The 15,832-nt window shown below is 41.4% G+C and overlaps 1 protein-coding gene across 9 annotated transcripts in view; it reads right to left on the bottom strand.

Moving 5' to 3' along the window:
• Nucleotides 1-15,832, bottom strand: part of LOC137423404 (roundabout homolog 2) — a 409,307-nt gene that overhangs the window by 48,830 nt on the left and 344,645 nt on the right. For 5 of the 9 annotated variants that reach the window (XM_068110526.2, XM_068110534.2, XM_068110527.2 and 2 more), the window contains exons 17-21: nt 10,718-10,906; nt 8,978-9,004; nt 7,972-8,071; nt 7,454-7,599; nt 151-420 (exon numbers count right to left, since the gene is read on the bottom strand). In XM_068110526.2, coding sequence (XP_067966627.1) covers nt 151-420; nt 7,454-7,599; nt 7,972-8,071; nt 8,978-9,004; nt 10,718-10,906 — 732 coding nt within the window. The remainder of the gene's footprint in view (nt 1-150; nt 421-7,453; nt 7,600-7,971; nt 8,072-8,977; nt 9,005-10,717; nt 10,907-15,832) is intronic. The other 4 variants (XM_068110530.2, XM_068110531.2, XM_068110529.2 and 1 more) reach the window with 3 other exon arrangements.

Here is a 15,832-nt window from a genome sequence, read left to right as displayed (position 1 = left end):
AGAGCAAACATAATGGTGATGCAAAATAGCCATGCATCTGCAAATAAATAAGCAGCAAGCAGATAGAAAACCACCCAAAAGTTTAAAATTATAGCACAGATACTCCTGAAGCTCTGTCCAAGTGCTCTCTCGCACCCACCCCTGGCTCACCATTAGCCAAGCGCCCAGATTCCTGAGGAGCAAAGGGTAATGCAGGTGATCCAAGCTTCTCGGAACGGGACCCCCCACGTTCTGCCGAGAGTTCATTTGCAAGATTCTGTTGGATGATCTGAGTGCTGGCGTACGGTGTCGCATGTTGAGTCTGCCCTGGGCTGTAAAATGTTGCCTCGCGGGACACATCGATGCTGCTGTAGATGGCTCCATCGGAGCTGAGCGTGCTCGACTTGCCATCGCCTGTGCTGGGTCCGACAAAACTTGTGTCTGCAGAACAAAGTACGAGTATGTAGGGAAATGAGGATGGAGGAGAAGATTCCGAGGTTGAGGGTGGGAGTTCTATTCATACAATGAAACTTAAAGGACAGCATATTGAGATTAAAGCCAATTTTTATGTGTTGTCATATAAATTTGTCAATTTTTATGTTGTCATATAATATTGTCAATTTTTATATGTTGTCATATAATATTGTCAATTTTTATGTCATATAATATTGTCAATTTTTATATGTTGTCATATAATATTGTCAATTTTTATATGTTGTCATATAATATTGTGAATTTTTATATGTTGTCGTATAATATTGTCAATTTTTATGTTGTCATTTAATATTGTCAATTGTTATATGTTGTCATGTAATATTGTCAATTTTATATGTTGTCATATAATATTGTCAATTTTTATATGTCTTATAATATTGCCAATTTTTATGTTGTCATGTAATATTGCCAATTTTATATGTTGTCATATAATATTGGCAATTTTTATGTCATTTAATATTGTCAATTGTTATATGTTGTCATATAATATTGTCAATTTTTATATGTTGACATAATATTGTCAATTTTTATATGTTGTCATATAATATTGTCAAATTTATATGTTGTCATATAATATTGTCAATTTTTATGTCATATAATAGTCAATTTTATATGTTGTCATATAATATTGTCAATTTTTATATGCTGACATAATATTGTCAATTTTTATATGTTGTCATATAATATTGTCAATTTTATATGTTGTCATATAATATTGTCAATTTATATATGTCATATAATATTGTCAATTTTTATATGTTGTCAATATTGTCAATTTTATATGTTGTCATATAATGTCAATTTTTATATGTTGTCATATAATATTGTTAATTTTATATGTTGTCATATAATATTGTCAATTTTTATATGTTGTCGTATAATATTGTCAATTTTTATGTTGTCATAATATTGTCAATTTTATATGTTGTCATAATATTGTCAATTTTTATATGTTGTCATATAATATTGTCAATTTTATATGTTGTCATATAATATTGTCAATTCTTATATGTTGTCATAATATTGTCAATTTTTATATGCTCATACATTTTTATTTCCTCAATTCATGCTATTATCCACTGACTACCCATTTTGTTCTCACTCCACCTTCCCCAACTCAAAGAGAAGCAGAGAAACTTTACATTCGTCCACACGGTTGTCACACCATACATAATTTTCATCACACATAGATTAATAAATTTATCACGGGATCCAATTAAAATCCCATCAGTTTGCTACCAGTCTCATGGGATATCACAGCAGAGGAATCAAAGAAATAGAAGGAAAATGCAATCTATTAATTTGCAGCGTAGATGAAAGGTCAGCAGATGTAGTCCCAGGTTGAAGACTACTCTGTGCTCAACCCCGTCAAACCGGAGCATTTGTCAGCACGACAAAATTCAGACAACATGGACCAAATTTTAACCATTAATCCCAACTTTTTCAATTGTTACCATGCAAATTGCCTGGGTTTTAGTACCCCTCTCACCTGCCATGGCACTAAAGTGAAGGACCTATGTGACTCCATGTCTCTATGGGACTGCCTCAATCTGTAAACTTTCCAAACCAGATTTCTCCCAAAAGCAAATCCTCTCTTCTGGATCTGGTAATGACAAACTTCCCCGAAAATGTCTCCCGCTCTTCCTCTGCTCAAATTGGCTCATCTAATCATAAGTTTCTGAAAGTCAACATCTCTCTGGCTATTCTCCGAGTCAGAGAGCTGCCTCAGCGCTGGCAAGTCTGGCAGTTGACTAAGGCAGATTTGAAGGAAATGTAATAAGCCATCTCACTTCAGGACTGGTCCCTTATATCTACTGCCCCTGATGTTAACTCAGCCCCGGAATTCTTCAACAGAAAGTTGTTCTCCCTTATGCACATATTCATCCCAACTCATCTTCAGTTATCCTATGCAACTTCCCACCCATGGTACATTGAATCCTGTGGTGAGGCTGTTGCCATGAAACAACTTGTCTTCGCTTCCTGGAAAGCAAACCCGACTGAAAGCAATCTCAGATAATTCCACAAAGCCCGCAAAAAGTATGTGTCCACTCTCAGGCGAGCTAGAAAACAACATCTGTCCAACGTCAAGATTGAACTTTCAAACTCATGTCAGTGCTCTTAAACCTGCTGGTGCCTTCTAGTGCTTAGTTTTAGGCTAGTGCCTAGTGCCTGCTAGTGCTAATGCTTCAGTCACATTTGGCTCGGCAGCCGTAGGGTCTAAAAAATCTATGGCCACTAGCAATTATAGGGCGGCCGCAGTATTTCCACGGTCACACAATGTAGCAGTCACATATGTTTTTATTTTTCGGGTAGCCGCACGGGGTATTTAGAAATTGTGGAGACCGAAAACGTGGGGGTGCCGTACGGTCTTTGATTTGATGTCGCACGGTGACCTTAGGGCGTCCCTGCGGCGGCCATATAATTTTCAAGGCAGACGCAAGGTAGCCTCAAGGTGCCCGCAAGGCGTCCGCAGTGGGGCCCTAAGGCGAACGTGCGGCCTATACGGATGGTAACGAGTGGGTATATATACCAGTTGTTTTTCATATGTATAACAGCACTTACAGTTGTCATTGCTACGGCTTGTCGAATTGCTACGGCCGACCTAGAAATGCAAAAAGTTATAACTCCGCGCTATAATTCCACGGCGACCCCTACGGCCTGTAAAAGATAGCCATACGCCCTAGGGCCACCCTGAGGCCACCTCAGAAACTCTGCGGCCGCCGCACGTTTCTGTCAATTTCGGGGGGGTACGGCCGCCGTATCCTAGCCGTAGAGCAAATGTGACTGAAGCATTAGTCTGCCTCTGGAGTATGCTCTCCCTCCATCCCTTCCTTCTCATCAAATGGCATCAAAGCCGACTCCACTCGTTAGAAGGCCGAATGCCTCAATTCTGTGTTTGCATCCACAACTTGTGTTCTAAACCGCTTGCTCTCTCTACCCATCCTACCCAGTCACACCCAACTACTCCTGGACTCTGTGTCTTTTGCACCTGAGAAAGTGGAAAAGTTTCTGGCAACCCTCAACTCTGATTCTGCTACTATACCAGATGGCATCAGGTCACATTTCATAAAAACCTGCTTTGCTGCTCTTGTGCATCTTTTTATGCCTCCGGCCACCTTCGGGGACTTCGGGGTTTTCGGGTTGTCCGTCCGTACGGGCTAAACCTCCTTTTTCTCAGCAACCACATGTCCGATTGAGACGAAGCTTTCAGGGTAGGAGTGACACCCATGCAGAATGTTTTTATGATAATTGTGATGTGATAGGTCACGTGGCATGGCAGCCATCTTGGATTAAATGCAAATAATTTAAAAAAAATTCTCGGAAACCGATGAATGGAAAAATTTGATGAATGAAAAAAAACTTGGCACATTGTCAAGTACTCCCAATGGGGAACAAAAGCAAGATAATGATGACATCATAGGTGAAGTGGTATACCAGCCAAAAATTCGCGCAAGCTCGAAGTTAAGTAATTGTTCACAATTGTATTTTTGTCGAAACTGTATTTATCTTACGTGTGTGGCTGTGCGTCCCTTGGAAGATTTATTGGTGTTAGTCTTTCATACCTGTATATAATAGTCGAGTATTTTGTGTCGCGGTATTTTGCGACCTTGTTCTTGAAGATTCCTACCTTGAGGCTTGTTTTCTCCCAGTGGTCGATTGTGGTCCTTCTACTCTCGTTCTCTCAGTCTTTTCCCAGTCTTTTCTGGGATTGGGATTTCTGGGATTTTCTGGGATTGTTCTGGGATTTTCTGGAATCTTGAAGATTCCTACCTTGATGCTTGTTTTCTCCCAGTGGTCGATTGTATTCCTTCTACTCTCGTTCTCTCAGTCTTTTCCCAGTCTTTTCACCCCATACTTCCTTGTTTAAATTCTTAACTAACAAAAAAAAAAAGAAAAAAAAAAGGAGATTTCCTTCTTTTCGTTCGTTCGTTCTGCAACCACATGTTTCTCCCCCATTTCACCCCCATTTTCACGCCATTCCCCAGATCTGTTTTGCCCTGTTCCTTTTTCCGACACCTTTTCCCCTGTTCCCGTGACTCGTGGTTGTCCCTCTAGGCTCCCTCTCCCCGTTGGTATTTTTGTGAATATGAGACTGTTCTTCACGGTTCTGTTTAAATACTTCACGGTTGTTTGTGTTTAATCCAAGATGGCTGCCATACCACGTCACCTATGACGTCACAATTATCATTAAAAAAACATTCTACATGGGTGTCGCTCCTACCATGAAAGTTTCGTCTCAATCTGACATGTGGTTGATGAGAAAAATGAGACTTAGCCCATATGGACGGACGGATGGACGGACGGACAAGCTGAAAACATAATGCCTAAGGCCACCTTCCGGGGCAAATGCACAATCATCTCTTGATAAAACCCTTACTGTATTATGAAGTACAATGTCCTCATAATATATTTCATGTTACTATAAGTTATCTTAATATCAGACAAAACATTCTGCTGCCATTGTATTAGTCTTATTACAGCCTCCCGAGCCACACTATTATCTTATAGCAATGTTAAAATGACAAATCATCCAAAATAGATTATGTCAAGACTGCTCCATGATAGGTAGGATTAAAATCATGTTCTTGCGTTCTCCTCATCAATGTCACATATACAGTATGTCCAAAGCATTTTCACATAGATGATGTAATTATTTTTTTAAATGGTTGCAGCTTAGACACCGGTTATAAAATTTGGTTTCAATCACAGAAAGCGCAAGCCAATCCCCATGATCCTGCAATTGGGCAATGCCCATCTCGTGAAAAGTTACCATCACATATATGCATCGAGATCAAAATAGGCAACTAGGAAATTAAAAAAAGAGAAAATAACTTTGATTTGAGTCAAAACTCAGTGAGGTACGCTTTGCTCAAAATTATTCACAGCTCTTGCCCCTTTCATCCTCAATTATCCATACTGGGAGGAATCCATAGTTTGAACTGACACTTTAATGCAAAACATTAGTGTCTCGAACTTTTAGCCTGATTAGTTAGGATCGTATGTCTGCCTCCGTCTGTCAAAGGTGCCTAAAGCTGACAAGATGCCAACATCATGAAGTCGATTGTTTGTAAGAATGATGCCATATCCCAATGACGAGTGTGTCAACACCTTTGGGAAGCGAGGTAATTTAACTGTCCTGCAATGGTGTCATTCTAAATTCACTTCCCTGAATTTGTGAAGAGGCACCAGAGGATGACTTGCAGGAATATTCCATTTCAACTGCGCTGTCTTATATGGCGGGGCTTGCATTCGATGCATTTCAAGAGCCGTCCATGAGATGAAGTTAATACTTTATTCCACTTGTCCGCATTCATAATTGTGATGTGAATAAGCGAGTAATCAATAAACACAACATGTTGTCAACCATGTTTGAACAATCTGCCCTTTTCACGTTGTCATGCTAGAATTGCACACAATTCGTGATTAAAATCTATTTCTATGGTGAACCTTGCTCAACACAGATACATTTACAAGAATTAACAAAATATTACAACGGGATGAATTATGTTCATGATATAAATCAAAGACGTCTTCAAAACTGGAAAATCCATTGCATCACTTTGTAGATGACTCCATTGTGTACGACATCGTTTCACACCCTTCTGCCAGCAGGCTGATACTGCATCCCTCTCTCTACTGATCTGGAGGTAACTATCGGGGACACCACTTCGTGGAGGTTGTACCCCCAAATACAAGTCGGGGTCTAAATCTTCCCCATTCTTCCCTGCTGCCCGGATTCGTCAGGGCAGCTCAGTCACGGTCAGAGTGCCGGATTTGTCCCCATGGACCGACCATTTCCCCCCTTGTCTCTTCTTCTCCTCTCCTCCTCTCCTACTCTCCTACTTCTCTTTCTCTCTCTTCTTCTCTCTTCTCTCTCTCTCTTGGCAGATCCAAAACGATATATAGAACGATATCGCAAAAGGTTATTGACTGATTCGAATGAAACTTGGTGGATGAGTTGGGTCAGTGACAAGAACATGCTGATTCAATTTTGGTTCAAGTCCAGATGCAGATGCGGCCTATCAGTGGGATATAATATGTAAAATGTTCAGGCTGGCATAGGTACGCGCTTTACTGAGTGCCGTTCCATTTATCGAATATAATCTGACTTAGGCAGATAACATCTCTAAGTGACCTCAAAAGCTGGCCGCGATCTCTGAATTCTTCCCAAGACCCCCATTGCCCCCACCCCTTTGGTGCCCTCAAATCTAAGGCCCTCCATGTCATTGGAATCTCAACTCAGGACACTGAGCCTTGGGGTATGCTTTGGCTTGCCATACACGCACATTGGGGGCTTTGAGGTATTTTACTGCCTCTCTTCTGGTCTTGTTCCTCCTACCCTCTCACCTCACCACCTAGCTCCTGCCCTTACATTCTGCAAGAATCGCATTCCTTGTTACCCACCCCGAGTATACACTCAACACTCACCTGCATTATTTCATTCCACTCTTTGCTCACGTGTGGGATTGTCTTCCTGAGTTTGTCTTGAGCTCTGTCCTACAGGATTCGTTGTACGTTACCCACTGACACCTAATGGTTCCTTGCATTTCCATTATCAAGCTGCACTCCCATTATTGAGCTGTACTCCATCTGCTGGAACCCTATTCTCAATCTTCTCCTACATTTCCTCTCCTTGGGCTGCGCTGCATCTATTTGTTGTCATCCCACTTTTTTTTTTACCTTTTCCCATTTTGTTTGTTCATACATTGACTCCTGAAGTTGTAATCTTTCATGAGTTTTGCCACTGGTGTATAAAATCTATATTATTTTGTGCCACTGTGCCAGGCCAATACAATACTGGCATTGGAGTGAGATAACCTATGGTCCAGCCTTCACTGCTAGACCAATGACCAATAATAATGTTTAGCATGAGATACACGACTGAGGTTTAGCAAGAAAGATTTTAGTTAAGGCTTCGACTGGATATGTGTGGTTTATAGTTAGATTCAAATCTGATGTGTGGGTCTTCGTAACTCACCAGCGTGCACAAGACTGCCATCTTCCCCTGGATGAGCGCAACAACTGACAGAGCAGTTGCTGGTGCCAGTGATTTGAAGTCCTGTGTTGGGCCACGAATCCGCCAGCCATGGATATGATGGGTCTCCTGGGTTCAGCACGCCTGGCCTGTGCAGGTAAAGAAAGAAAAAGGTAGTGCATGAGCATGAGCAACGATCTTCCCATTAACACAACAGGGCACAGATCATGCAGGATGAACACAACACGAAAAGGATGAAATGAAGCAAAAATATAATTCAATACTTGGAAAATTTTAGGGAATAATTAATGTGAATATTTTATTCACGTTGATTCTTTTTTCACCAAAAGGGTAAAACTTTCTGAATGTAACTTTGGCAAAATGAAGGGCAAATAAACAGGAAGAACTATCGATCGGAGTTAAAGCGATTACTGAAGCACGTGTTTGCCTGAAAATCGCCTGAGTGTTGGGCTTGATGAGACACACTGAAAGGATAAAAAGTGAGGAAAGCATTTTCTTACCGGCCATTACTCATGACTGTCCCCTGCGTCCTCTGGAAGGTCACTGTAATGGGAAAAAGGAAGCAGTAGCAGCTGCAGCTCCGAGCCAAGTGATATTTTCCTTGGGATGACACAAGCCATTTACCAGGCTGACAAACGTGCACCCGCCTGCCCGCAGCATCAGGCTGCTCTAGTTTGCTAGGCCTCGAAAAATCTAGTGTCCAGTTTTACCCGTTACCTCGTCGTCCGGACCACTGTGACCTATCAACTGCTACATTCCCTCGCTCTGCCACCGCAGACGTGACCTTCGTCATCGCCGCAAAGGATTCACCTCCAGAATGAAGCATCATCTTGACGAATGGCTGCTAGCCATTGCATCCTGATTGAAGTTCAATGGGAAATATTTCACATGGAATTAAAAGCTTCGTCGGAATGGTTAATGGCAACCGCGCCCTCTTCCCCAACCCTCCCCAGGTTAATGATGGGAAGAACAGCACAATGTTTACCAACGAAACCTCTCGCATGGAACACCCAGCCATCTTAACTTTAATTCTCAGTGACACATTTAGCAGCTAGATTTTAACATCACTTCCCATTGGATTCGCCCAATGTACCACTTCCCTTCAAAATGATGGTGTGCGGTCGAGACTGGAGATTACTTGGACCTTATTGGATCATTAGTGTTCATTTTGCTCCTCTGCCTAAAGAAACTAGACTGGTTCTTTGAATCCCACCCCCCCCCCCCCTATTCTGTCAAATTATGTACAATGCACTGCAAGGCCTAACCTGACGCAATGGGATTTGTGATCATTTTTCTCCAATGCAACAATTCCCTGGTAGTTTTTTGCATTAATTGCTACAAGATTCATAAATAAAATGTTAGATTCAGATTTTGTACAGCTCACCCCATTAGCCTCATAGCAATTCAGAGGCAGTTGCGACTTTTAATCATGAGTATGGCAGTTAACATGCAAGGCAATGAATTGTTGTTAAGCTGTGCCAAAAGGGATATGAAAGCAGGGCATACCTGCAGGAGTAAAGGTGAAGGAGCGAACTGCAAGAAGGTAAAGCAAATTGTTAGAGAAGTGAAGAGCAAGGCCAAATCTGCAGTTACATGCATAGAAAGATGTCTCTAGTTCAAGCATGCAAACATCGAGTATGTACCTTCATTCCGCCATGCATTCCCTTCCTAGACTCGAGTTCCAGAACACAATTTCTTATCGTCACAATTATCCTTCTTTCACAAATATTACAGCATAATAGAAGTAGTTTTGAGAAACTCCTAAGTATGCATTACAAGACCTATGTCTGGCCATATAAATATATCCTTACATAAGTCTGCCAAAGTTATGGGTTTGGTACATGTCCCAAACAGCCAACTCCCATTACTTTTTCACCAACTGACACACATTCTTCTTTTCCAATATCAACAATATTGTTCATCGCGTTCAACATCAAGATGGTAAAAATTGATAAATAAGCAATGCATTTTCAGATTTTTCATTTCAGATTTCAAAATTTTCAGAATCATTGGATTCTCCCGTGATGAAGTTAACTCTGAGGGCCTTTCAGTCACTCACCACAGGCAGGGAAGTGGTCTTTCTGTCTTCTACCGACTCCTGTCCGGCCTAGCTCCCCCAGCTCTGTCTGTGCTCTGTCCCCCAAATATTCCTACAGGTTGCACAAGATCTGCTAGTAACCCTTTTCTGGTGAAATTGCCAAAAATCAAGACTCTCTGCTCACCTTCACTCCTTCATTCCTCTTTACTCCTGCCTCTGGAACAAATTCCCCCACTCTCTTCAATCTCACTCCTCCCTCCAGGTCTTTAAAACAGCTGTTCACCACCATCTCTTATCTTCCCCCATCCAAAACCTTGATCTTTTCTACCCCCGCTAATTCACCCCAAATCCACTTTTTTTTGAAATACCAACCTTTTTCTTTCCTGGAAGTTCCAGCAGTGTCCATGTGTTTTATACTTTCCCACCCCCCCCCCCCCCCCCGCCTTCCCATGCCTCTTCCCCCAAAGCCCTCTCCCTCCCACAGATCTCCCAAATGTCCCTGTTCTCTGCTGTTGTACTTGTGTGCTTCCCTCTCTCTCCCCATCTTGTCTCCCGCTACATTTTTTGTATGTTTTGTGAGTCCGTTTTTTTTTGTGATCGATGTTAGCTCTTACACGAGCCTCGATCTTGTATACAAATATATATATATATATATATATATATATATATATATATATATATATATATATATATATATATATACATACGTCTCTCATATTTGTCTAAATTTTGCCTTTTTTCTAATCCTTTCTCTATTTAACTGAAAAATAATGTCCTGATTCATGATTGAAATAATCACTGACTCACTGAATAATAAAATATGATGACGCAAACCATGGCCAGGTAGTCAGCTATCCATAATCTGTGATTCAACTACACTCAAATCTGAGCAAATCCAAGTGAGTTATTTAATTTAAACCCAACATGCATGTCTATAAGCAATGTGGACCATGATCTAGCTCCTATATAACCAAATATAGCTTGCCCATCGTATTATTGTACAACGAGATGGGCAAGGAGTAAATTAGCTGGAATTGACTCCTGCAAGGAAGGGGAGCTTAAAAGATTTGTAAGCCTAGAGTTCAAATTCCGGTAAAAATGATAGTGCGTCACTTTTAACGTTCTGATTGCATCACCACTGTGATGACATCCCACCACCTCGAAGTCGAGGAAGGACAAATGCATGCTCCGGGTCGGCTCTACCACACCTGCATAGTTGCTCAAGCCTTTACGCTTCTTGCGGCGGCAATAGATCCACACGCTGAAACCCATGAGGATGACCCAGCAAGCTCCACCAATTCCAGCAATGAAGGCCGGCTGCTTCACCACATCCGTAATCTGCCCTGCCAAGCTCACGTTGCTCCCCGGCTCCACCGAGACAGCACCTCCACCAAAAGCTGCCAGGGCGACACCCATTTCGGAACCATAAGTCGTGGGGCTTCTTACAACCTACGGTGCCAATCACTCCCGTCCTCCTTTCCATGAGAGCCGAAGATTTATATTTTCTTTGCTCGTTATTCTGTCATACAAACAGCAATCGAATAGTGATATGTACCATGTGATGTCAACCAGTGGGTGATTTATACCAGTTTGGTCGAATTGATCACTCAATAATCAAAAGATTTTTTTATACCCAGGGAGGAACACCTTGGGTTTTCAATCTCTATGCTGCAGTGGAGAGAAAAAAAAAATACATATAAAGAAACAGAGCTGCGCCTGGAAGCCAGAGTCATTTTACTTTCCTTGCACAAATACAAGGTTTGCGCACAAATGGTTTTCTCTGTCCCAGCCACAGGCAAGTAATCTGGGGAATAATTTCACCTCATGATGTCCCTGTCAGCCCAAAGGTAATCAATTTCACAGGTGGGCAGCTGAGCGTGGCTCGTTGTGCAGGCAGGTGAGAAGCGTGGTGTGAACCTGTTTGCTGGAGCCCGTAGCTTATTACAGGAAAAGCCCTTGCCATCTCAGGGTGAGCAGGTGGATTGGGGGTTGCGGTGAATGGAAGAGGTGGGGGAATTGTGTAAGGAGTAAGAGTTACATGGCACAGTGTGGATGAAAGTGATTAATATTCACAAAATAATCCCACGCCATCTTTGGCTGGTGTCCTGTTTCCAAACATCATGCTTATTACACGCTCTTCACAGCAACATATCATCCATGAATATCTGTTTAGTCGTGCTAAAATTACCACCTTATTCACTTACCCCTGACATCGAGTAAGCCAACCGGAATTGAATTAAATAGACTGACATGAAAAATTGCCACTGAAGAAAAGGCCACACACACATCCTGGTTACACAACACTTCCAATTTGGTGCCAGTATTGCAACAAAAACCATTGAAGGCTCGATGTCCAGTACTGAATTCGACCATTAATTTCACGTTCTATTTTGAAGAGGATCATGGCTTTATTTTATTGTTTCAAAATTGCTCAACTCTTCCCATCTGCTCAATGTTTCCTAAATCCAGCTTTACATTGGCTGCAACATTAGAAACTAAACCTTTAAAGGGATAACCATTTGAGTTCATTAGTTAAGGTCAAATGAGTAGCCTGGTGTTGGCTTAGCGGTTAGGGTGGTGGCTTGGGATCCTAGGATCCTGAGTTCGAATCCCGGTCGATCGCTGAATTAACGCCAGTGGGGTTGACTCAGCCTGTCATCCTTCCGTGGTCCGCAAATTGAGGACCAGTTCACTGGTAATTCCCTGTTAATATGTCGCAAGAGGTGACTAACAGGGTTGGCGGCAGGAAGGGCATCTGGTCATAAAACATTGCTTCAAAAAGTGGTCTTCAAGGTGAAAGCAGCCACCATCTTAGTAAGGCTTTTTCTGGTTTTCATGATGATGCACCCAACCCTGTTAATTATCTTCAAAAGGGGAAATTTCCTCAAATACCCAGTTTTCATTCATGCACTTCCTTGGAGTTCCCTTAGTATGCAAGAAGGGTTTCGGGCAGATAGGTTTCTTGGTTTTGGAGTTATGGAGGAGACACACTGACACTGACACACACACAGACACACACACACACACACACACACACACACACACACACACACACACACACACACACATTTATTATTATCGATATGCTATCGTAGAGTATCAGAAATGACTCTGTTCGAGAACAAACAATCAGGATAAAAAATAAACTGCATTCAATAAATTACCAGGAAGTATTATGTAGAAATTGCAGAAATGCAAATAATTTCATGGGCCTTTTATTTAAACTCAAGCACACTTGATAGGCCTAAATGCCTCCTCTTGCATTGAATTTCTTCAATTATGTAAGCAATAGGAAGGTCACCTATAGAATGTTCCACGAAACTATGATGGTTATTGCATTTTCAGGTTGAAAAGCAGTGATTGTTATTAGTGTCAAACACAACATATAACATATAAAGAGATCATGTGCAAAAACCTTTCAGCACATTTTTTGAGGTTTCAACTGAAGGCCATCGAGAAAAAGATCAGGACAGTGTTGCTATTCACTGAGATGAACAGTGTGACTGTGATGCGGCCATGCCTCAGAGCTTTATTTGGGACAAGATGGGCATCGTGGAGAAACACAATGCTCTGATTTCACAGAGAAATTGAAGCGAAAGGCTCTGTGGCTGAATCAAAGAGACCTTGGTAACGATCACAAGGTATGCTAGAAATGTTTGGAGCATGACGGACAGCAATAAATCACATTTGCGGCATATCAAGTCCACAGGCAATATGATAGTTCGCGTTGTTGTTCATGACAAATAGGTCTCAAAGGAAAATTGTTTATATTTGCTCAATAAGTATAGTTGCTTTATATATAACGAGTAATAAAAAGATTTTTTAAAATGCAAAAGGATGTAGGGATGTTACTCCACAAAGTATGTAAACAAGGGAGGGCTGGTCACAAGAAATGATCATGTGAAACCATCCCTACATCTTTCTTACTTGAATAATGTTTGTCCCGAGAAAAGACACTTATTTCAAACACACACACACACACACACACACACACACACACACACACACACACACACACACACACACACACACACACACACAGTCTTTTCTAGTGACAACCATTATCAAGGAAAGAAGTAGGGAAGGTTTCACATCATCATTTATCATGATCATCCCTACCTTGTTTACATACTTTGTGGAGTAAAATACCGATATCCTTTTGCATAAAAAAAGTTTTTATTACTTGTTTCTTTACTTTTTTAGAAATACAGATATAGAGATGTTCTACTGCTGATTTACAAAGGCTGACCGTCCTGGTGTGTCTGTGTATGAGGCTATAAGCCTTAGAGGCACAGAGAGACCGAGGTGAGTTATTGAATTGGCAGTGACGAATTGAGTAAGGGAACTGTTGAGAAGTTCAGAAGTGAGTTTTGGTTGTGGTTAAGGGTGCGAGTGATGATTCACCCACCCTCCATGTACATATCGTGCATTTATAAACTGCTGAGAAGTTCAATTATGTGTAATTGCAACGGTACCCGCCCTACGGGCGGGGCTTCAATTGGGAGGCCCAAATGAAAAGGCAAACTATCAGAAATCGAAGGCTTTTTTATTTTAAACGATTCATATAAACATCCGTTAAATCATATCACACGCAAATCATCAAAATCTAAACAGTACATGGCGCCCATTTTGAAAAAAGATTGAATTCTGCAAAACGGAAGCAGCCGCTACACGTCTTTTTCAGTCGCACGTTTATGGGTGAAGAGTGCGCGCCGAATCTGTAACACGGAAGCGGCCGCTACACCTGTCTCCCAGTCGCTTTGCACACGCTGCCATGTTACTTCGGTGCCGCACGTTTATATAGGAAGAGTTCGTCAGGAGTCGATCTACTCTCTCCTGGTATGTAGAATTTCAACCAAAGCCACATCACTGTTCATATCGGTAAATATTATTCCATCGTGTTTGGAAAAACTGGAAAATTGGAAAACTTGGAAAAACAATATAGCCTATTTTACTCCAGGGGACCCCAGGATTACCCACCCAAAATATCGTTGCGATCGGTTCAGCCGTTTTTGCGGTACCTGCGAACGGATGGACAGACATTTGGTGAATTATAGTAAGATTGTCAGTGATGTACTCGTCTGCACCACCGTCCACACCTAAGGGGCAAAGCCAGACGGTTGTTTGAGGTACAGGTGAGATTGAATATTCTCTGAAAATGAGTTTTGTTTGTGTAAGGTTGTTTAGTCAGAGCATCAGTGAATTGTTGTGAAATTGTTGAGTTGTAGTTTGTTTGTAAAGTTTTGAGGAGCCTATAGGTGATTTGGAGATGCTGATGTGTGACAATACAGTACTTCTGGCTGCAAAATACTGGCGTGGTGCTGCACTGTTTGAATTTGTGGCATTAATTGTACTGTTTGAAAATATCAGGCAATCGAGTGCCTGTACTGTGGTGTGGGTGGTGAGCGAGTCACCAATCCTCTTTGTAAAACTGTGAGTGAGAGCCAGAACAAGCTTTGAGGATTTCGCATGAGCTCATAAAGTCAGCCTGACAGGGGTTCGGGTCGATGTGAAGAAATTGCATTTTACCAAAGGTGGCTTATTTTGCCTTCACTAATGCATAGTTGAACCATCATTAACATTTTAAAACTACTAGTGTACTTTTGGATACTTGGAGTGGTACCTCGCGGAGATGCATTGTAAAATATGTCGTTCTTTGAACGGAGGGATAAGATGGTCTAAGTGGACAAATGGTGAGAGAGAATTAAATTTTCCAGGAGATGGAATATTTGATAAGGTGAAACTGGAATATTTGAGAAAGAAGAGTAAGTTGTCTAGCTTAAGACGTAATCTTCATGAGACATTAAGCATGCGCATTGATGCGGCTACACAAAAATGCAAAATGTTGACGCAGCTATTAGGTTAACTGGGAACGGTACCCGCCCTACGGGCAGGGCTTCAATTGGGAGGCCCAAATGAAAAGGCAAAATATCAGAAATTGAAGGCTTTTTTTTAATTTTAAACGATTTATATAAACACCCGTTGAATCATATCACACACAAATCATCAAAATCTAAACAGTATTTGTAGAATTTCAATAAAAGCCACATCACTGTTCATATCGGTAAATATTATTCCATCGTGTTTGGAAAAACTGGAAAATTGGAAAATTGGAAATTGGAAAAATTGGAAAGACAATATCGCCCATTTTACTCCAGGGGGTTTTGGAAAAACTGGAAAATTGGAAAAATTGGAAATTGGGGAAAAAATGGAAAAACAGTATAGCCTATTTTACTCCAGGGAGTCCCAGGATTACCCACTCAAAATTTCGTTGCAATCGGTTCAGCCGTCTTTGCGGTACCTGGGAACAGACTGACGGACAG

Source organism: Myxine glutinosa, chromosome 3 (genome assembly GCF_964187855.1).
Source record: "Myxine glutinosa chromosome 3, kmMyxGlut1.1, whole genome shotgun sequence".
Classification (NCBI taxonomy): Eukaryota; Metazoa; Chordata; class Myxini; order Myxiniformes; family Myxinidae; genus Myxine; species Myxine glutinosa.
This window is presented reverse-complemented; position numbering and strand designations above follow the sequence as displayed.